The 22,535-nt window shown below is 42.9% G+C and overlaps 1 protein-coding gene across 1 annotated transcript in view; it reads left to right on the top strand.

Annotated features, from left to right (window-relative positions):
* Positions 1–22,350, top strand: part of usp33 (ubiquitin specific peptidase 33) — a 22,974-nt gene extending 624 nt beyond the window's left edge. The window contains exons 2-24 of the mRNA XM_071520914.1: positions 2,981–3,079; positions 3,661–3,714; positions 3,920–3,982; positions 8,892–9,041; positions 9,488–9,596; positions 10,714–10,783; positions 12,666–12,779; positions 13,142–13,220; positions 14,542–14,995; positions 15,197–15,337; positions 15,580–15,695; positions 16,231–16,403; positions 16,643–16,713; positions 16,822–16,855; positions 16,977–17,022; positions 17,152–17,332; positions 17,498–17,624; positions 17,814–17,983; positions 19,034–19,115; positions 19,258–19,366; positions 20,052–20,154; positions 20,843–20,911; positions 21,123–22,350. Of these exons, the coding sequence (XP_071377015.1) occupies positions 2,996–3,079; positions 3,661–3,714; positions 3,920–3,982; positions 8,892–9,041; positions 9,488–9,596; positions 10,714–10,783; positions 12,666–12,779; positions 13,142–13,220; positions 14,542–14,995; positions 15,197–15,337; positions 15,580–15,695; positions 16,231–16,403; positions 16,643–16,713; positions 16,822–16,855; positions 16,977–17,022; positions 17,152–17,332; positions 17,498–17,624; positions 17,814–17,983; positions 19,034–19,115; positions 19,258–19,366; positions 20,052–20,154; positions 20,843–20,911; positions 21,123–21,280 (2,757 nt within the window). The 5' untranslated portion in view covers positions 2,981–2,995 and the 3' untranslated portion in view covers positions 21,281–22,350. The remainder of the gene's footprint in view (positions 1–2,980; positions 3,080–3,660; positions 3,715–3,919; positions 3,983–8,891; positions 9,042–9,487; positions 9,597–10,713; positions 10,784–12,665; positions 12,780–13,141; positions 13,221–14,541; positions 14,996–15,196; positions 15,338–15,579; positions 15,696–16,230; positions 16,404–16,642; positions 16,714–16,821; positions 16,856–16,976; positions 17,023–17,151; positions 17,333–17,497; positions 17,625–17,813; positions 17,984–19,033; positions 19,116–19,257; positions 19,367–20,051; positions 20,155–20,842; positions 20,912–21,122) is intronic.
* The last annotated feature ends 185 nt before the right edge of the window (positions 22,351–22,535 follow it).

Here is a 22,535-nt window from a genome sequence, read left to right as displayed (position 1 = left end):
CGTTAGCTATATTAAATCAGTGGAGTAATACCATCTTTGTCTTGTCTGCACTTGGCTAACGTTAACTGACAGATAACGCTACTTTTGTAACACTAGGCTAACGTTACCCGTTTGCAGCATATTTGCTAGCTAAGCTTTACTCCTAGGATAACTTTATAGGTCGCTATCTCACAGTATACACGCACGAACCATTTAGCTTGTATCTAACGACAGTACTGAATTTGACTGTCAACACCGGCTTCATGTGTAGTGCCGGGTGCAGGTCAACGCCCCACCCTCAATGTACCATCTCTTTGTGCAAAGCACAATGGAAATTAAATGGCATAACGTTAGCTTAGCCCCACGTCAGGTGTCAGAGCTGAAGGCAGGGAAAGGGTTGGGATGGGTTTCTGCTTGCCAAACAGGGATGCTCTTCCCTCATCAACCTTGCGCAATCGCCGAAGGTTTGACACTTGAACCATTGGCGTGGCTAAATGGCTTGTCCTGCTGTATACTCCTCACTGTGAAAGTGACTGCTGATTGTTGGGAAGGCAGAGAGTTAATTTGGCCATTTGGACGGATGCAGGACAGCTGTAGGAGCCTGTGTCTTGGCCTTGTGACTGGGAGAACAAATTGAATTGTAATGGAGCTTGTGTCTTATCCACTTGTGTGTGTGTGTGTGTGTGTGTGTGTGTTTGGTTTATTGCATGTGTATGTAGTATTGATGTACAATAAAGAGGGTCTGCACATATAAACCAGTCAGATAGACAGGCTTGATTAATAGATAGACCCATAGCTTTGCTGAGGTGAGGAAACAGCTTATTGATTTGCACAGGACTGGACCTGACCTGTAACTGAGCCTGGACTTCTTTCCCTCTTAATGCTGATCTTCCAATTGACCTGTCATAATGCTACATGAGTTAGGCTATGCGTCTTTCCCCTATATGACAGAATTGGGTAAAAGCAGTGTTTGCGTCTGAAAGCTGCTTTTGTGAACCACTGAAACAAAACAAACAATCACTTTGTCAATAGCACACAAATTATCAGCAGGAATGATGTATATTTGTGTGCTTCTGTGTGCTTTGTTCACTTTCACTCCCCTTTGTTTATATCAGATTTCTGATATGGTTGCTGGCACGTCAAAGCCATGTGATCCTATGTCTAATGAAGGTAGGGTTTATGCAATCACATTCCAGGGAAATGCTTTTTGCGAGGTTGGTGTTGTTTCATTGTTGGCTCAGTAGCTCCCTGAATCACATGGAGCTCCTGAGAGAGATGTGAGCTGACAAGGGCTCTGTTGTCATCATGGCCTTGACACAGAAATACTCCCTGACAGCCAGAACAGCAATGTGAAGTCTCTAACAAAGGCCTCAATCTGCAACCTTGCTATGGGCAATGTGGTCACATTTTAAATCTGTTGTCTTGTGGCCGACACAAACATTGACACGTTACAAGTTACAGGTTTATAGAAGGAAAACTGCTCAGATACAGCAACATCAGAGCGATTGCGATCAGTCATTTTACTCATGTTCATTGTAAGTTGCTTATCTTTTACTACTAGTTATATAAACCTGCACAGAAACGGACAAAGAGCAAAGTATTAAGAGCTCTTGTGACTCTGACACTGACTTGTTTGGTCGATACATCTTGGTCATATGTAATACCATTTAGGCTTTCTAATACAAATGTTTTATTCATTTTACACAATACACTGAATGCTTTCATTTGCTGTTTATTTCTCTACATTTTCAGATATTCATTCACAAGCCAAGCACTTTCTCTAAGGCAGTTTATCTTTGTCAGGTGTAGCTGTTCCCCAAAGAGCACCTGTCTTAAAACTATTGACCCGAACAGTGCTTGTACAATGTGTCACATAAGAGCAATGCAATTTCTGCCTACCATGAGACAATTGTGTTTGTTTTATGGTGCAATGGTTCATCAAATACAGCATGTCGAGCCTTTTTGATAGGCAGACCCCAAGTAACTCATCTATTTTGTCACTCCTATGAGCAAATCCCCCATTCCCTAAAGGGCTATCTGAGGCAGTTTCCCTTCTGCGGAGGAGACGAGGCCCTAGGTCTTCTCACACAGCCTGATAACGCAAACCTCCGGTGGGTTCCTGTCATCCCGCTGTACAAGCCCTGTACATCTTGTCGGTAGCTACCGCGCTTCCTCTTTTCTCAGAGGAGAAAATGGGCCAGTGCTGACGTCACCCCCCCTCGCCGCTCTTGATCTGATGACATAGGCTAGTGCTTCTGTGTCGTCTCTGCATCAGACTCCACAGCCTCAGGTCCCTCGCTCCCGCAGAGGTACCATCCGTCCACATGCTGTTTCTGTGTGACAGTGACTATGCACATGATCCACGTTCATGCACATATGCTGAGCTCGTCTCAGAACGGGCCTTCCTCTTATATCTTGCTGTCAAAGGAAAAAAAATAAAAACAATAACTTTAGTTGCATGACAGGGTAGGGGTGTTTCTGTTTGGAATTGATTCACTGGTTGAGTATCAGATGTGATGTGCAAGTTTAGATAATTCAGAGCCAGGTTGTTTTTATTTGTATGTCGGCCTGATAGCCGGTCTACGTGCATTTGTCTGCACTTTTCAGCACTTAAATGGTCATTGAAGGCCACACCCAACAGATACTGCTGGTTCCACATCAGTTGTTAAGATGTCAACTGTGGTGTGATGTGCTGCTGGGCATATATCCGTCGCTGATAAGAAGAGGAAGTTGTCAGTACACAGACACAGAAAAACTTGTTATGGAGTCTGCTGGTGTCTCAGGTTTCAGTAGCCGGACTATTTTGCTTGTCCGCTCTGTTCTTTGGATATGTCCTGTCAGCATGTATCAAATATCGGATGTGGGATTTATTCCTGATTTATTCTTATTTCCTTTTTTGGTAGGTTATTACAACACATACTGCATTTTATGCTTCTCATTTGTGTGACAAATTAAAACCCGCCCAACTCAGTCTCTTCCCTCTCTGTTCCCTCTCTCCCAGACCTGCGGGTGAGCGATGCCGTCGGGGTCGAGCAGCGACTGCCCCCACCTGGACTGCGTGGGGGAGATCACCAAGGAGGAACTCATCCAGAAATCCCACGTGAGTGTCCACTGGTCTACTGTCATAGGCCTGCTTATCACTCGCTCTGTTTGTTAGTCTTTGTCAAAGGTAGTGCTGGGTTGTAATTCCATGTTATTGTTTATTGTGTTTCAGTGGAATCATATCTTCATGATATGGTAATTTTGGGATATCGTGACACATAATTCTGCTGTCTAAATTGCAAATTTTATTTAAAAACTCTGACAAAATGAGGTATGAAAGATTTTAAGGAAAAATTACTTGAAAATTTCAGTTTTGTTTGTGATCACACCTAACATTTAATGGGATGAACATTAATTTGATTAGTTAAGATGTGATTTTGCATACGTGAGCCATATTGTGATATATATTGATATTGAAAAAAACCCTTATGATTATCATGATATTGATTTCAACCATATCTCGCTGCTCTAGTCAAAGGTAATCGCTTCACCAGGTCTGAATTCGACATGTCAAGCGAATGGGCCAAAGTTGTCTGAAAGGAAATATGTGATTGTGCATGTAGCGTCCCTCATTGTTGTCACTTTCATTTTGAGGAGCAGGGATGTGACTCTAACCTGAATGTCTTCATGCTTCTCTAGGGCCAGTGCCAAGACTGTAAAGTTGGAGGGCCAAATCTGTGGGCGTGTCTGGAGGTGAGACGACAGGGCTTCTCACAAACTTATGGATCATTGGCAGCTTCACTAGCAGGAAAATGGACTGGTAGCGCAGCACCAGCGAACAGAGTTGTTGTCCGGATCGTTTAAAGCGCTGCCTCCTAATTCTTTGTGTCTCAGGAGAAACACGTGATTTGTTTTTAACACCTTGGTGTCTCTCTATCCTTGTCTGCTTCTTTTCTAGAATGGCTGTGCGTATGTAGGCTGCGGAGAATCTCACACGGACCACAGCACCGTCCACTCACAGGTGAGAGATACCTGACCTCACTAATGCCTTTCTGCTGGAAAAAAAAATGATGATGTGTTAATGCGCAGGGGAGAGGAAGGGGTGTGGCTGGGGGGGGAGGGGTCAGAAGGGATGTGGGATAAAAAACAAAATGGCACAGAAAGAAGAGTGGGGGCGTGGTAGAGAAGCAGAGGCCCCAGTTCAGAGTCCCGGGGGCCGTGACTGGGAATAACACTGTCTCCCGGCATTGTATTATTTTTAACATCTTCTCTGCAGGATCAAAGAGCCCGCACTTGCATCTTTTAGCTTTTGAAGTGCACTCATTGTGAAAAACCATCCCAACTCGCAATGTCTGGCTACATCTAGAAATTCAGTTGAAATTCAGTACTGGATCATCCATTATTAATCCCCGTTCCTCTGGGAAGTGGGGGAGATTCACTTTTACTCCCAGCTCCATGGATACAGTATCTACCCTTCCTGCCTGCGCTGAAGCTTTACCTCAGCCTCTGGTATCCCCACTGTTGATTAACGCTTTAGATCCAACATACAGGGGCAAGTGGGGTCAGAGGGAGAAACCGCAGTCCAGAAAGAGCCTGTTCAAGTGATGGGTAATTCAGAATTGTAGTTCTCATTCCAGATAAAAGATGGACGATGAGTAAAGGAAGTGCAGGTTAAGGCGTTTAATGATGGCCGATTTAAGCATTCTGAACATGGGTGTGATTTTAACAGCCAGTGCGTTCACTCATGTTCCCCATATTCGGGATATGTGTCTGCAGACAGTCAGCCTCCCTTTGTGTTTTTCAGGGGGAAGCCATCTTTAAATCTTTAAAGGAAGGGGGCCATGCTTAATTAGTGCTCTAGAGGCCCTGAGGGGAGGGAAACATTTTAATCTCTCAACTATGCAATGAGGAAGAGACTACTGCTGGATCAGATCAGAAGGAAGTAGACACTGTATGGGAATGAGGGCCTCAGCCAGTCAGACTGTGAATGTGAGCATCATGAACGAATACAAAGTCTTGAACTTGAAAGTTATAGATAGATCAACTAATTTCAGAAGTTGAAGCTCCACTGTGTAGTTTTGGCAAGAGAAAAATTACATAATTAGCGTTTACTAATAGAATTTATTTCAAACCTCATTACACATCTAAAAGAACAAGGGAAATGAACCAATAATAAACCTAGGAGATCCTTCTTTATATTGTAAATATGGATGTTAGAATCACCACAGTCAAACTGTCACTTTCCAGGCATCCAGTTTTTCTCTTACAATACTTCACTACATTTGTTCAGCAGTAAACTGTATCACAGTCCACATTGGAATTTACATCCAAATTACATCCTAAATCTACACAGAGCAGCCGTCAACAGCGTCTCACGTATGTGTGCAGATAAAGTAAATTCATTGGTGGAGTCACCCTGAGAAGAATGATGGTTATTGGTGTTTCTTGTCCCTCTTTGCTGTCTATATTTCTCTCAGTAATGTCCTGAGTGCTCAGGGTTAGAGGGGAGACTTTATTTCACAGACACAGCCTCTGCTTTTTATCTGTAGATTACACCCTGAAACAGATGTTGGATCTAAGCCTGGACTATAGTGACAAAAACACTTTGTATTGTTTCTTTTTTCCTCACAAAATAGTATGAGCATGATATGAGTTCTGACATGAGTCGACTTGGACAGTGGAGTACAGGTTTTTCTACATTTCTTTTTCTACAATAATATTGTGTGTGGGAGGATCTGTTCTGTTCGAATAGAATTATTTTTTTTGTGTTTAACTCTGCACAACACCAGAAAACCTTGATTAGGAAGTTGCCTAAAACGCACTGTAGAAATTAGTAGTAGTCATTACTGCGATTCAGATTTTTCTTTTCTTTTCAGTTAATGATGTAGCTCTAGTTCCCTTGTTGGCACACAAACTACGATGGTAAACAGTCCGACACAGTTGTACCAAATTACCGAAACAAAGTAATACTAAGTAATACAGAAGTTACCAAACAGATAATACAATTCAGAACATTCTGTGGGATGACTAAGTAAATCTTGCAAGTGCTATTAATCCAGCTTGTTATTAATGTCCGGGCTGGTATAAGTCCCTTCATAAATGATTTAAATGGGGGAGTTTCATGGCCATGCTCGGTCTGGTGTGTCCCCTTCTGCCAGCTCCGCTCTGCCCTGCCTGGCTGTGTGCAGGCTAATGCAGCCCTGATGAATAATGCAGGGCCTGCTGGTCGGCTGCTGTTCACGTTCAGTCTTCTGTCGGCCTGCCAGGCTGCCAGGCTGCTGCTGTCTGTCTGAGCAGCAGTGGGTCAGCAGAACTCGGCCATGTTTCCACCGCACCAGTCCACCCTGCTGCTGCTGCACCCTGCTCCGCTCCGCTCTGCCTCCTCCTGTAATCTGAGACTCACAGCTCTGGTGGCCTGTTGTCTGATTGTGGTCGATGCATTCAGTTGATGCATTTGCAGTTCCAAAATCTGCAGAACATCATGTTGGAAGCTGAAGTGTATTTTAGTTTTCGTTTTCATGCAGGGTTTTGAGGTAGATTTTGCGTTTACGTTTAACAAGGAAGTAAAGTCTAATTGTCGAATGCCAGCTTTTTGGGAATTTAAAAATACATTTGAAATAAAATGTATAAAAACAACATTGTTAGGTTTTGAATAGGTTTCATTGGGCCAAATGTCATGAAAATTGCTCTAGTTATAAAGAACCATGCCAGCCTTCAGTTCAAGTTAAAAGTTTGAGTTAAAAATGTTTTAGGTGTTTTTGGCTATGATGGCTACTAAGATGAGCTGGTATTTAGTGCAATTCTGGACATCAGTGGAAAGTGCTTTGCATTTGATCATTGTACTGTATTTCCACCCTTTGCTAAAATGCTTTCATGCAAAGCTTGCATACAACTTGATCCATATTTTCTGGCTTTCCAATGTTATCTGACTTGAATCCTGAGAACTAAACAGTTGCAATAACCATCTTTTGTCACTTCCCTCACCTTCCCCTCAGAGTGGCTGTTTCAGAGTTAGTAGACACTTGCCTCAGTGGATAACAGTGTAATTAGCACTCCAGCTGCAAGTGCTAGTGATGCAATTATACACAAGAGTTAATAAATAGCAAGAATAATGTGGTATTTGAATAGAAAACAGCATGTAAATGACATCACTATGCTGAATATGATACCTTGTAACATTTTCAAATACCCCAGTACATGTTAATATTGGGATAGGGTTAAGCAGTATCCAGAAGAATTCTTTAGAACCTAGTGTATTCACTATAGAACCGACAGGCCCAGCCTCCACCAGGCACACCTTGTCTTGTGACATTACATTACATTACGTCATTTAGCAGACGCTTTTGTCCAAAGCGACTTACAATAGTACATTTTGTCAGCAGTAGTGAAACCAACTGTGCATCACAGTCTTCATCAGCTAAGACTTTTAATAGGAATAAGTAGCATTCGTTGATTTTCTTTTTTTTTTTTTAAGATGGGTAAGAAGATAGGTTAGTTCAAGAAGGGTCCAGGTGTAACCTGAAGAGATGTGTCTTTAGTCTCCGCCGAAAGATGGGCAGTGATTCGGCCGTGCTGACAGAAGGGAGGAGCTTGTTCCACCATTGTGGCGCCAGGGATGAGAAGAGTCGCGACCGGGACGAGCAACTTCTGAGCCCACGTAGCGATGGAGGGGCGAGGCGACCTGCAAGGGTGGAGGAGCGGAGGGAACGAGGCGAGGTTTGGAACCTGACCATAGATTTCAGATAGGGAGGGGCAGTCTGATGTACTGCCCTGTAGGCGAGTACCAGTGTCTTGAATTTGATGCGTGCAGAGATGGGAAGCCAGTGAAGTGACTGGAAGAGGGGAGTGACGTGAGAGAATTTTTGTTGGTTGAGCACCAGACGGGCTGCAGCGTTCTGAATGCGCTGTAAAGGTCTGATGGCAGAGGCAGGTAGCCCGGCCAGAAGAACGTTGCGGGAGATGACAAGTGCCTGGACCAGGAATGGTCAAATTTTGCGGATGTTGTAGAGTGAGAACCTACAGGAGCGGGTTGTCGCTGCAATGTAGGCAGAGCAGGACAGCTGGTTGTCCAGGATCACCCCGAAGTTCTTGGCAGTCTGAGAGGGTAACACAGTAGTGTTGTCAATGGAGATGGAGAGGTCTGTGAGAGGGCAATCTTTCTCTGGGAGAAAGAGTAGCTCCGTCTTTTCAAGATTGAGTTTGAGGTGGTGCACAGACATCCAAGCACTGATGTCTTTGAGACATGCGGAGATGCATCCATCAATTTGTGTATCTGAGGGGGGGAAGGACAGGTAGAGTTGAGTGTCGTCGGCATAGCAGTGATAGGAGAAGCCATGAGAGGAGATCACATGGCCGAGGGATTTAGTATAGAGAGAGAATAGCATGGGCCCCAGGACTGAGCCCTGAGGGACACCGGTGTTAAGAGTGCAGGGTCTGGACAGAGATCCCCTCCATGAGACCTGGTAAGAGCGGTTAGATAGATAGGATCCGAACCAGGAGTGTGCAGATCCAGTGATTCCCAGTTCAGATAGGATGGAGAGAAGGATTTGGTGGTCAACTGTATCAAAAGCAGCAGACAAGTAAAGGAGGACAAGGACAGAGGAGAGGGATGAAGCCCTGGCAGTGTGCAGGGCGTCTGTGACAGCAAGGAGTGCAGTCTCAGTAGAGTGAGAAGCCTTGAAACCGGATTGAAGAGGGTCCAGGAGGTCATTCTGGGAGAGATAGAGAGAAAGTTGGTTGGAAACTGCTCACTCAAGGGTTCTGCAAGAACAGCAGTATTGATTGGCTTGTGTGAAGCAGGGTGTTGCTGAAAAAGAGCATGTGCTCTATCAACCCTCCCTGGATAAATGATAACATTGTCTTGTTGTTTCCCTGTGTTTATACAGTCCGATATGCCTATTCACAAACCTTTTTTACAACTTTGTGTTCAGGAGACACGGCACAACCTGACAGTGAACCTGACCACGCTGCGGGTGTGGTGCTACGCCTGTGGCAAGGAGGTGTTCCTGGAGCGGAAACTAGGCCCTCGCTCGCCCCTCGCCAACAGCAAGCCCCTTCCCTCTCCACAGAACGCCAGTCAAGTAAGGACTAGACTCCCCTCTGTTTGTCAGCATGCTTTATTACACAGTATTGTCTTTTGTAGAGTTCAGGAGTGATAAAACAGAGGTGAAGTGATGAACAGCAGCAAGATGCCTAAAATGATGAAGGAATTAAAATAAATTATATTATTAATAATAATAATAATTAATAATAATAATTTTAATAAAAATAAAATACAGTATTATAGTTTGCTATCTGCAAATCTATGTTGTCTGTAATGGGTTAATATTTCTGGGCCTCTCTTACTGTATAATCGCTCAGTTACATAACTCTGTTCTCTGCTATCAGATCCAGTCAAAGCATTGAAGCTGTACGATAATAAACTCCACCAGTCAGACTGTTTGAAATGTCAGTCATATCGTACCCAGTGATTCATTGACTAGATAAGGTGTATATGATAAGGTGTGTGTGTGTTGTTTTGCTCCAGGAGAACAGCAGGACCCCTGGGAGCCCAACTTCTCTGAGAGTGCCCCCTAATGGTGGCTGTGAAGACCTGGACATGGAGGCAGAGGAGGAGGACGACTTGCGTACCAGAGGTCAGCAGCAATACAATGACAATATTACAATTTTATTCATTGCATTATTGACAAAAATATGACGAAAAGAACAAAGTTTATTTATATTGTAGAATATTCTAACAAAAATGTGTGTTTATCATGGAGACATGCTTTATTATTATCCAATCAGATGTGCATTAACGTGCCGAGCACAATCCATGTTTCTTGACAGCGTTCCCAGAAATATCAGACAGCTCACAGTGTGAATGTGTGCAGCTCCCAGATCAACAAATATATCTGGAAATGCCTAAATGTTGCAAATGTAATCTACACTAATGCAGTTGTGCTAATTTTTCTAATCTACAGTTAAAAGATGCTGCAGTAGACATATCTTCCTTGAGCATGCTATTATTTTGTTGATTAAAATTGTATACCATTTTAGTCAGTGACATGACAAAAATTTGACTAAAATGAAATGACACTTTCATTGAATTATGACAAAACTTAAAAACGTGAAAACAAACTGGTCCTCAGTGGGTAAAGCATGGCACTAACACTTCAAGGGTGAGCAGTTCAGTCCCCACCGGAGCCACCTATGCTAATAATGTGTTCACTCAGTGCTGCAAGGCACTTGGGAGAGCAGCATCCACCAAATGGCATATGTTATGTTAAACCTCATGCGGTGTAGCTCAGGCTCTGGCACCAGTCACTGCTTCGGTTGTTTTTGTCAAAAATCCGGGTCATATGATGGGGAAGTGGAGTAAATAAGCGTCTCTAGACTAGTGTCTTTCACGAGGGAATAGGTCGGTCACTTAGGATGAATCAGCTGTTCTTGCACAACAGCACGCATCCACACTCTGGTGCTGATGCTGTGTCAGTATCAGATCAGGAAACTATTTTGTTTTTGTCCACCGGCCACAGTGGCTCATTTCAAAATTCACCAGCCAGGTCTTTTCTCTGTCTGCTTTCCCTGTAAAATATGATTTTTTTTTTTTTAATGGAAAAAGGACCTCTGAACAATGGTTGGTTACCTGCCAAAGTGGCAGGTAGAGCAGACACTTCCCAGCTGCAATCAAAATTTACAAGCGTTTGGCTGGTGGCTTGTTTTAATTTCCCTGGTGTGTATGTGAAAGTTGTCCTTTTCTGTCTCTCCCAGGCCTGACAGGACTGAAGAACATAGGCAACACCTGCTACATGAACGCTGCCCTCCAGGCGCTGTCCAACTGGTGAGACATCGCCTTCCTGTCTTCCTGTCTAGCCCTCTCACCCCGTGTCACCTCCCTGCCTCTCTCCACGTGTTTTTCTACCCGCGGCTCACTTTCAACAGGCTTCATTTCAGTAGCCATTTGCTGTTTTTCACCGGCTGCCTTGTTCTCGTTGACTGTGAAAAATGACCACGGCTGTGCTCATTTGAGAGAGCGACGGCTCAGTGGAAATTGCTGCAGTGCACCATTTGAGACGGCAGAAATGGCCTTTTGTAGTTCCCTGTAGGGTCTTCTGCTCCAACTGAACTCCAACTCTTTCTCCATCTCCTCTTTTTCTACTCTTCTACTGTCCTCTTTTTCCTGTTTTCCACCATATGTCTCTTTTTATGCGTGTCCCTTTACTGTTTCTCTCCCAGGCTGCCATGGGTTTTTATTAGATTGCCAATATTTCTGATTCATTCTTCATGATTGGATTGTTGTTGTGGTCACTTTAATTGGGCTCCACTGCAGAGTCCGATGTTATTACTGAAGCCTGTGCCTGCTGTTACCTTTATGCTTTTTTTTTTTTATTATTATTTCTGGAACTGCAAAGCACACCAAAGCCCTACAAAGTTCCCTCATATGACTATGTTCCAAGGGGCTGGAAAATTTTTAGATTAGAATAAACTGATGATGCCTAGTCTGGATATAAGATAAAATTGGAAAAGATGTGGGTCAAAATTTGCAATCTAAATCAAGTTTCAAAAATAGGAGGGACTGAGTCATAGAGCTGCAGAAGGAGGGACCTTTTTCTGGGACTTTCCTTTGATGTCTGTTTGTACTAGTGCTGCTTCTTTCGGTTACTGCCGGGTCATTATTCAGTCAGAAGGACTTTTCTCTTGCCAAGGGAAGGAACCACTCCATGCCTTATTCATTCATTCTGTGTTTTCGTTGTCTTTTTCTTGTACATTCGTTTCCACTTAATATCCCATCAGTTGAGACAGAGGTTCTATCTCAAATTAAGTCCCCTCAGCAGTTTCTCTTTTCAGCTATTTGCCAAGTCCTTCAACTTTCTGCTGTAAATGGAGTATTGTTTCGTTAGCCAATTCCTCTGTGATTTTGCTTTATCATTGAAATATGAACTTAATGAAATAAAACAAATCAAGAAGATACTTGTCAGATGAAGACAATGTTATTTAGAGGTCTTCAGTGTAAACCTCAAATTTCCTTGTCTATTTTCACTTAAGTATCATAGCCGTTCTCTGCTTTCTGTGACCTCCATGAATGCCACTGCAAAAACAAACTAAATATGAGATGATTTCCAGACCTCAAGGTATAAGACAAGGCAGAATACAGCCAGGTGCCAACATACATTTTTTTTGTCTTAATGTCTTTGAATGTGTTCATAAGTAATCTAAAATGCACTTTCAGGAAATTATTCCAGTAACTGTCACACATCATACTATAAAGCAAGGAATCTCTGTCTGTATGTGTGTCCTTCGCATATCTCAAGAACTGTTCGTCCGATCTACTTCACACTTGGCGGGTGTATTGCTGGGGACCCAAGGACGTGCAGTGTCGAGTGTGAAGTTGTTTGAATGAGTGGTTCTTGAGAAAGCTGCAAGCAGCAATACCAGAGGCCAAGCAATCGGCCCATTCCAAACAGGCATGTTTTGAAAGGGCACTGCACTAGTAACACATAATTGCACTTAGCTGAACATTATCCAGGTCTGTTGGAGGTCTGATCATCTTAAAGTTTTTAAAATATGAATTTGTCATCATTTTGACTATTTTTACATATGCAGGTTTTCAGAATAGCCACTGCAGCAGAAACCTTTTGGTGGTGATAATCAAAGAAAAACTCTGGTTGAGGCTAATTGTTCAGTAAACGCTTGTGATATATTTATCTCTCTGTCCGGTGCAGCCCGCCCTTGACACAGTTCTTTCTTGAATGTGGCGGCCTGGTGAGGACGGACAAGAAGCCAGCACTCTGCAAAAGCTACCAGAAACTGGTGTCAGACCTGTGGCACAAGAACAGGTTGGCATTTCTCACTTTTTAACTTTTCTCACTCATCACTCTTTGAATGGAGAGCACATATTAAAGGGGTGGAAACATTTTCATCCACCTGCCACAGTTACTTCCAGCCAAAATTTACTGGTCACTTTCATGATTTTCCCAGCCAAATAGGACTTTTAGAATAGCATCCCAGAATGATGGTTGGTTACCTGCCAAAGTGGCTGGGAGAGTAAACACACTTACCACAGCCAACATTTAGTGGCATTTTTGTAGCAGCTAGTCTTAATTCCCCTCTCTGCTTTATATGAGGTTGTATCCTAGGACTTGTGTTTGTGTATTGTGTTTATAATACTTTAAGCAGGCTGTGTTTTGTGGTGTTGCAGGCCCTCCTATGTGGTCCCGACCAACTTGTTCCAGGGGATCAAGGCCATAAACCCCATGTTTAGAGGATACTCCCAGCAGGTGGGTCCTCCAGATGGTGAAGTAAATGTGCAATTTAAGTGCATGTGTGGCCTTGCAATATGTAAACAAAGCATGGAGACACTCTTCACTGCTGGAGACATCCTCAGTGTTCTTTTAGCAACTTTGTTTTGTTCACATCTTGAGAAGTAATCAGTTTTTTGTTTTGTTTTTGCCTCTGCCTTTTGCAAACAAGGACGCGTGGGAAATAAGACTTTAATGATTTAACAGTTAGTGTAATGTTTCCATGTCTCAACTGACAATGGGGTGTGTGTCCAAAATGTGTTTAGAAATATGTGGGTGATATATTGACTTTTGTTTTCTTTTTATAATAAGTGGATGACTTGGATATAATAGACAAAGCATGCAATACACAAAACATGTCTGTCCCTAAACGTTCTCTCTTTTGAGAATTTCCTGTGAGAATGAATTGGTGTTGAGCTAGGCTTATTATGGCTCTGCAAACCAGCCTATAAAGTTGTCCCAGAGCTTATACAGTCCGTCCTTTTTCTCTTCCACTCCATATATCCCTCTAACCTCCTTCCTACACAGAAATCACATTAGCTTCAGCTCAAATCACTCAGCCAGATAAAGGGAATCCACTGCGTAGTAATTACTTACTCACAGCCTCTGATTCTCACACAATTTCTTTCACACACACATAAATGCACACACTAAACTTAAAGGTAAATTGCTTGATTTGATTCAATCTGGGACTTGGTTTTATGCATTATAGATATAAAGGATTTTAAAATATGTTTTACTGCAGCAAGTCTGGTCTTCCTCCAGTGTCTGTAAATCAGGGATTTACAAGCCTGAATAGTGATATGATAAAGGGGCCCATTTCCTCTTGGCTTGCCAGTGTTTGTTCAGCGGAGTTAACTGGGGAATATTCATTCGTCATGCCATGCTGGGCTGCACAGCCTTGGAATTAGCATCACCATGAATGGAGTAATATTCAAGGTCCTGGGAGAGGAGAGTTCATTTGGCTAGAGTGGAAGATTGGATGTCTGAGGTTAATTAAGTTTGATTACTCATTCATGAGCATTTGGTTTCAGATTGTAGGATGCAAATAAATTGGGATAAACAAGGAGGTAAAGTGGTTGTTCTTTGTGATTTGGAAAAATGAGCTTTGGGAAAGCTCAGCTGTGTTTGTCAAACTTGATTGTATTTGGTAAGAATTAGTCCTACATGAAATTTGAATGTTCTAGACAGGGACAGGAAACTAACTTTTTTGTTCACAGGCCACAGTGACTAGTTAATTTATGCCCCATCTACAGATAATAAATGATAAAAGTGAATCTTGCTGTGGTTATCCCTCCAGGACTCCCAGGAGTTTCTGCGCTGCCTGATGGACCAGCTACATGAGGAGCTCAAGGAGCCGCAGCTCGAACCCGACGACCAGTCGAACGGCATCACCATGGACGACGTCCCTGAAGAGGACAACCACAGCCAGTCAGACAATGACTTCCAGTCGTGTGAGTCTTGTGGCAGCAGCGACCGGGCCGATAGCGAGGCGCAGGTTGTGAGCGGGGACGTCCGTCTGATGGAAGACGCCAACGAGGCCGAGATGCTGATTCCTGAGCGAGACGAGATCCAGGCTAACCGGGAGTGGCAGAAGGAGAAGAACATGATTAATGACCTGTACCGCTCTGGGGGTAATGGAATTGGTGGTGGAGGCACTGGAGCAGACATGGACAAAGATGTTGACACGGCCACTGAGAACACGCCCATTATCAGCAGCCAGGGAGCCATCAAGGTCCAGGGCAGAACAACAGGTAAATATGGAGAAGACAAGACATGTTGGCTCACATTCAAAACATACTTTCATTGATTGTGTGTAATGTGTAGTATGTGTGTAATACTCGATCAATAGATTGAATTTGCTTGATTGCCCAACCAGACAACTTGCAAATTACTTTTTGATATTCAGCACCGTATCTCTGAAACTCACTAAAATTTGGCCCACTCTCCACCAGATTCCTTCCCGGATGTCCAAGTGTCCAGCACCACAAGACCACAGAGTCCCGTCCCCATGGAAGGACACATTCCCAAAATGTCCAGCAGCCCTCCCAAAGCTTCCTCTGGCTGGCCCAACCTTAACTCTGTGCACAAGAAAGGTATTAAGCAACTGTTGGCACAGGCTAAGTAGCAAGTGAAAGCTTCTGAATAACCAGAAGTGGTCATATCCAGATTGAAGGCTGAAAAGGTCAGGGTCATATTAAGGTAGTTCTGTCCAGTGTCTAGCATTGCTGACTCTTGCATGCCTGGGGCACAAAACACTAATCCCAGATTTAAGTGATGTATCTGTTGGAATAAATCTCTGAATCTATTCCCTCTCTCTCTGTCTCCCTGTCCACAGCAGTGACCACATTCAACCCGCCAAAGAACAAGCGTCAGAAGAAATACCGCAGTGTCATCTCAGATGTGTTCGACGGGACCATTGTCAGCTCAGTTCAGTGCCTCACCTGTGATCGGGTGAGTGTTGACGTCAACTAAAAAATTGTTGTTGTTGTATTTTTTGGTTCTTCATTGAGACAATCGGAAAGCTGAGAGGGACACTAGTATGAAACTGCACACAAGAAGAGAAAGTGGCATTCTGTCCCAAGCCATTTCCAGTGTTTCCCAAGTGTTGAAAAGTTTGGGATTTACACAGAAAAGTATGGAACATTGTGGAAAAACAAATTGTGTTGCTCAGCCCTGGTGTTCACATAACACTGTTAGTGTAGTTGTAGTCTAGTGTTGTTTTATTTATATAGCCATTTATCACAAGCATGTCTCAAAGGGCTTTACATAGCATCATATACATGTCATATACTGTACATACTACATAGATACACATCATATACATCCTATCCATCATACCATCCTATACAACACTCATGCCTATGGGCAAATTTAGATGTGGAATTTTAATTTGTAATTTATGTAGGAACCTTGAAATCTGACCATTTAGTAGTCGCTATCCACAGAAAGATGAGTGCTTACTGTCTGCGTGTGCTGTGTCTGTCAGGTGTCTGTGACCCTGGAGAACTTCCAGGATATCTCGCTGCCCATCCCAGGGAAGGAAGACCTGGCCAAGCTCCACTCCTCCACCCACCAGACCTCGCTGGTAAAAGCCGGCTCCTGTGGGGAGGCTTATGCACCGCAGGGTTGGATTGCCTTCGTCATGGAATACATCAAGAGGTACGTTAATAATATGTTCGTGACATTGTTGATTTACATTTTTACATTTCAGCCATTTAGCTGACACTGTTGTGTAAGCAGGTAGGAGTCCAGTGTCACTTAAGGACAGGGTGCATGGCTGTTGCTGGGATCGAACTTCTGACCTTTCCAGACATCATTCGTTTCTGACAACTTCCACATCTAACATTACTGTCTTCTTTATGTTTAAAGCTTATTCCTGTGTCTACTCCTATTTTCAGCTGGTTCTGGGGTCCAGTGGTTACACTACAAGATTGTCTTGCAGCTTTCTTTGCCAGGGACGAACTAAAAGGTGAGCAAGTGGACGTCGCTTTGTTCTACCACTATAGATATTAATGCCTGTTTTAATATTGATGTCTGAATGAATGTTTGACTGAGTGTTTTGTTTGATGTATTCCAGGGGATAACATGTATAGCTGCGAAAAGTGCAAGAAGTGAGTACTTAAATTTTAGTGCCTCTGCTGAATATTGAACCATGACTATTAAATCTTTTTAGATGAACTGAAAAATCGGCAGTCTCTTTAATGATTGCCCATATTCTTTTTTTCTTCTCAGATTACGAAATGGAGTCAAATTCTGCAAAGTGCAAAGTTTGCCAGAGGTATACAGAAAACTCCAGCACTGAATTGCATTTCATGTCTGCAAGAAGAAATCCAAAGGTTATGTTTCCCTATATCTTCAGACCCAGGCTTTCTGAAATAATACTTCTTTGTGTGTTCCTCTGCTCCAGATCCTGTGCATCCACTTGAAGCGCTTCAGGCACGAGCTGATGTTCTCTACCAAGATAGGCACCCACGTGTCCTTCCCCCTCGAGGGCCTGGACCTGCAGCCTTTCCTGGCCAAAGACAGCTCTGCCCAGACCACCAGCTATGACCTGCTGTCCGTCATCTGTCACCACGGCACCGCCAGCAGTGAGTAGGCATGGCCATTCCCCCTTTCTGCCCAAACTGGGGGAGTCACATGAGTTGGCACAGCGTACTATAAATACCCTACATTCACCGGCCTCTAGAAGGATTTCACATGTACTTGTTAAGTTAATGATTGCTGGTCTAACTCATTCCCCTGTCTGATCCCAGGTGGCCACTACATAGCTTACTGCAGGAACGACCTCAACAATCTGTGGTACGAGTTTGATGACCAAAGTGTGACCGAGGTCTCAGAGTCCTGTGTCCAGAACGCTGAGGCTTATGTGCTCTTCTACAAGTAAGACTCATCACTGTGGTAGTCGTTTATAACACAATTGTAAACAAGAACTCATTCATCCCTGTGTGATTTTTAGAATGCACTGAGCTCTTTAGAAGTTGTTAGCCTTTGATATTCAAAACTTGAAGCTTACTTTGGTGACTCGGTTGCAGCAGTAACTGATCTGTCGTCTGCTCTGTCCTGTCGCAGAAAGAGCAACGAGGACGCACTGAAAGAGCGCAGGAGGGTGTCCGGGCTGCTCAACATGATGGAGCCCAGCCTGCTGCAGTTCTACGTCTCCCGCCAGTGGCTCAACAAGTTCAAGACCTTCGCCGAGCCGGGGCCCATCTCCAACGACGACTTCCTCTGCTCCCATGGAGGTAACTATGCCAGGCAGACCACGTCTTCTTCATGCTGAAACCACTTAGAGGTCAAGATGACCAGGGATTGTTCTCCCTGCCCCACGCATAAAAACAATTGACGGAGAAATTGCAAGACATCCCTTCCCTTAGCACAGTTTTTGCTTTTGATCTTTGCCAGGGATTTATGACTTTGACAAAGACTGTAGCGTATTCCTTGCAGAACATAGCAGACTTCAAAGGGGTTTTTGACGTCTCTTTGTGTGGATGATACTCTCAATAGAGGAGAGGGAAGGATTCTGAAAGGTTTTTGTGCCAATCACACTCTATTTCTTTTCAGGCTCCTATTCACAAGGCCCTGAAACTTGTGGGATTTAAAATTAAGTATGAAAAAACAGTTAATTTATGGCACCGCTGTCAGATAGACCACAGTGACTGTGGAGAACATCGTCTCATCTAGCGCAAATAAGCACCTACGGATTGTTTCCTCCTGTGCACCTGCTGGCACATAATAATTGACTTGACAAGTAGATAAATGGAAAATAATGTCAGTGCAATGAAAGCCTGATTGATTTGAAGCAGAAGATATTGCCAGTTGTGTTGTTCTGTCTCTTCAAATCTGCAAGTATTACAGTTTAGACTCACTTTCATGCTCATATCATTGCCAGTTGGTGATGATAAAGCATTAAATAAGATAACAGTTACTTTTAACTGTACTTAATTTTACTGTCCATTGACTACAATGAGTTTAAATCGTAGACAGTAGGCACTTCCATTTTTGTGCTAGGGCAGAGGTTTGGATATTGAGAAAAGGGGGGACCAAATTTGATGAGGGAGGAAGAGGTGGACCTATTGCAGCTTCTCAGGGACTAACGCTTATTCAACATCATAGCAATTCGAACACTGGATCATATCTCAAAGTGATCAGATCAATGCCTGACTCACACTATCCATAACAGATTTGTATTTTGTTTGATTACTCTGCACACAACCATTACGTTTGAAATGTTACAGCATGGTGGTGGTAACTGTTGATGTCTTATGGATAATTACTTTAATGTGTTTTATCAGGTGTGCCGCCCAACAAAGCAGCGTTCATTGATGACCTGGTAGTGATGCTGCCGCAGAACGTGTGGGATCACCTTTACAGCAGGTAGCTAGAGATTGGCTTGGGGCTTTAAGCGTTTCCAGATCTCCCCTTGCTTATTGTCCTTATAGTTATACTTCCACTTCCTTTTGTACTTTTGAATTCAGCTGTGAAAGTTGAAAGAGTAAATGTGGACTGGTCTCTGTAGGTATGGAGGCGGACCGGCCGTCAACCACCTGTATGTTTGCCACACGTGCCAGACTGAGATCGAGAAACTGGAGAAACGGCGCAAGACGGAGCTTGACATGTTTGTCCGGGTAAGCCCCTTTCTCCATACAAATACCAGCACAGCTATAATAATGGCTGTCTGAGCAGTGGGGAAGACAGAGCTTTAGCCAGATAAGGTAAAAAACGGGTGTGAATAATAATGTATTGTGTGTCTGTGAGCCTGTGTGCAGCCAGTGCTCAAGGGTGTGTATAGGCCTATTCTCCAGTCTATTTAACCAGTTGATAGGCTGCCTGTGCTGGTGCTCTTCACCCCGGCAGGAGATGAGAGGTGTGAGCCTGATGAAAGCCTTATCATTAATGCATTGGGACAGATGCAGCTGGGATTGTCTGCCCGGTCTGCCCACTTACACAATGGCTGTGTAGAAGGAGAGATGTGTTGTGTGTCTGTGTATACATGAGAGAGAGAGAGCTTCAATAGGCAGATGTAAGCTAACAAGAGGAGCAGGGATTGTGTCGTTTCCAAGAAAGGATGAAATTGTTGAAGTGCTGTGTTAGACTGCCTTCTAATTGTAATAACTACCAAAGAGAATTGATTTGGTTTTCCATCTCCTCTCCTCTCAATCCTTTCATCCTCACTAAATTTTTTTTTTCCATCTCCCCCCTCGTGTTTCTCCTCCCCATCTCCTCCTGCTTCTCTCCTCTCTCTTTGCTCTTCCACTCACTCCTCCCCCATTTCCTCTCTCTCCCTCTCCTCCCCCTGCTCCGTCCCTGTAGCTGAACAAGGCGTTCCAGGAGGAGGAGTCTCCAGTGGTCATATACTGCATCAGCATGCAGTGGTTTCGTGAGTGGGAGGGCTTTGTCAAAGGAAAGGACAATGGTGAGTGGACACAGGTCTTGCCTCTCCACCCCTAACCCTGCCTTAATGGCTGTTTAAAAGGCTAAATGTTTCCCACTTGACAGTAGCACCTTCATCTGATATCTGCTGGACGGTGATGATTTATCATGGGAAAGTTATTTTCATTTTGTGTAAATCACATTTACTTTTTAAAACAAATGGCACGTGTCAAGTCAAATATACATTTTTTATGGATGGGAGAAGATAATTTCTTCATGTGGAATTTACAAATTTTCTGGTTACCAAATATTGCTCATGCTCAGAGGAAACTGTAAATGTCCCTTTCCCTCTCTTGATTTATCTTCAAAGAGCATGCATTAGTCCCCCGAGTCAAGTTTGCCTGCTGCTACTGCAAAATGAAGCGTCAAAATATATTCAGTTTTCTTTCACTTGTCCTCATTTTTTTTGCTTTTCTTGCTTTGTATTGTGATATCTAAAACAGCTTACATCTGGAATATCTACAAACATGTTTTTCCTATAACTTCTGCTCCTTCAATATTTGTTTTCCCTGTGTAGAGAGTTACTTTGATAATGTGACTAAAAAATTTGACATTAAGGATAATTGCACTCAAAAACAATTGGCATTGAAAATATACCTCTGAATAGATTAGGTATGCATGTTACTACAGTATGTAATAATGAGAATTTCTTATCTTTCATCTTTTTGAAGATCCACCGGGGCCAATCGATAACTCCAAGATTGCAATAAACAAGAACGGCCATTTAACACTCAAACAAGGTACAAAGCTTTTTGATTATTTATCTGCTTCGCTGTTCTAGAAAGATATAGTTTCAAATCTTGGTTCAGGGATTGTAACTGGGACAAGTAGGAAACTATATTAGAATAAATGACAACAATAAACAAAGAACTACACAACAAAGAACTGGAAGAGCTATGAATTATGTAGACAGTAGTGATATTTAAGTGTGTGTTTGCACCGACCCTGCAGGAGCCGACTCGGGGCAGATCTCTGAGGAGACGTGGAACTTCCTCCACTCGATCCACGGTGGAGGTCCGGTGGTGACGGTTCGGCCCAGCATCTGCCACCAGGAAGCAGAAACGTCGCAGTCAGAGGAGAAGATAGAGGTGGAGACACGCTCAGTTTAGCAAAGCGCCCAAGAGAAAACAACAAAAAACACTTACGAAATGAAAAGCCTTTTATTTTGCACTTGACTTTTATTTCAAAAGCATTCAAGCAAAGGACCTCATCTTTACCACTACATGGCAGCCTTTGACAACTGACAGAGGGAATAAACATGTCTGAAAAGGTTTGTCATGTTGTACATATCTGTATAAAGATCTCTTAAATTTCTATTAGCACTGTAGTATTCATGTGTCGGGACGTTTCCAGAACCAAGCATTTAAATTAATGTGCAGCTAAAGATTCCATTGAATGCCACGTTTCTTTTTCTCTTGACCAAATGAGCAAATATGTCCATGTGTCTTGTGTTGCTAATAGTGATTAATCACAATGCATCTTGCTGTAGATATTGACATGATTTTCCTGTTGTAAGAGAATATTGTACAATGAACCGTAACAAGAGCAAACTGACACTTTCTTCAAGCGGCAAAAATCATAAGGTTATCAAGGGACTAATTACAAACTAAGTAGTCTCAGGAATGAATTTTGTGTTTTGCACTGTTCTGTAGGCTGGCAAAGTGGCATGCTCACGCAAACGTCTGGTTTGTATTTGAATGTACCAGTACTGATAGTATGTGGGTCAAGAGTCTCAGCACTTGGTTATTTATCCCTGAAGGGTGTGATTTACTATGATGTTAATAGATTTTTTGTAGAAAATATGTGGCAGGCAGAGTCTGTTAAGAATGCATGCTTTGATAACACTTATTCACACAAACTAAAACCCAAATGAACATCACATGTAATTGCATGTAAATGCAAAGCTGCTCATAAAATGTGCACACAATCACAAAATCTGCAACTATCTTCACTAAATTGTACATCTACAGAATACATAATGAGGTATGTAATCAGCATCATCAACAGCAGCAATCTAATTAAAGGCATTAATTTCTGTGTATGGGCATGGTGTTGCTTAATGTGTTGACTGATAGGGGTAAACAAAGAATGCTGTACTGTAATTCCATATTGCATATGGATGTCTCCTGACTTAAAAATCTATCCTGATTTTTGCTGGCTGACACTATTAAAACTTGATGAAAACATGTTGAACATTGTGATCATAGTTTGATTTTGTCACCCATTGCTTATTTTGGTATGTCATGAATGGTTGTAAGATGATAAACAAGGGGTCAAATTAAGAAACACCTATTACACTGTGTGCTACCCATCTTAAAAAAGTGCTGTGTACTCTCATCATCACCTAAATGAGATGACATCGAC

This window comes from Centroberyx affinis, unplaced genomic scaffold (assembly GCF_046629955.1).
Source record: "Centroberyx affinis isolate AG114_WGS23_722 - 3 ecotype Tasmania unplaced genomic scaffold, CSIRO-AGI_Caff_v1 ptg000835l_1, whole genome shotgun sequence".
Classification (NCBI taxonomy): domain Eukaryota; kingdom Metazoa; phylum Chordata; class Actinopteri; order Beryciformes; family Berycidae; genus Centroberyx; species Centroberyx affinis.
Note: the sequence above shows the minus strand (reverse complement) of the source record. Positions and strands in the feature narration are given on the sequence as shown.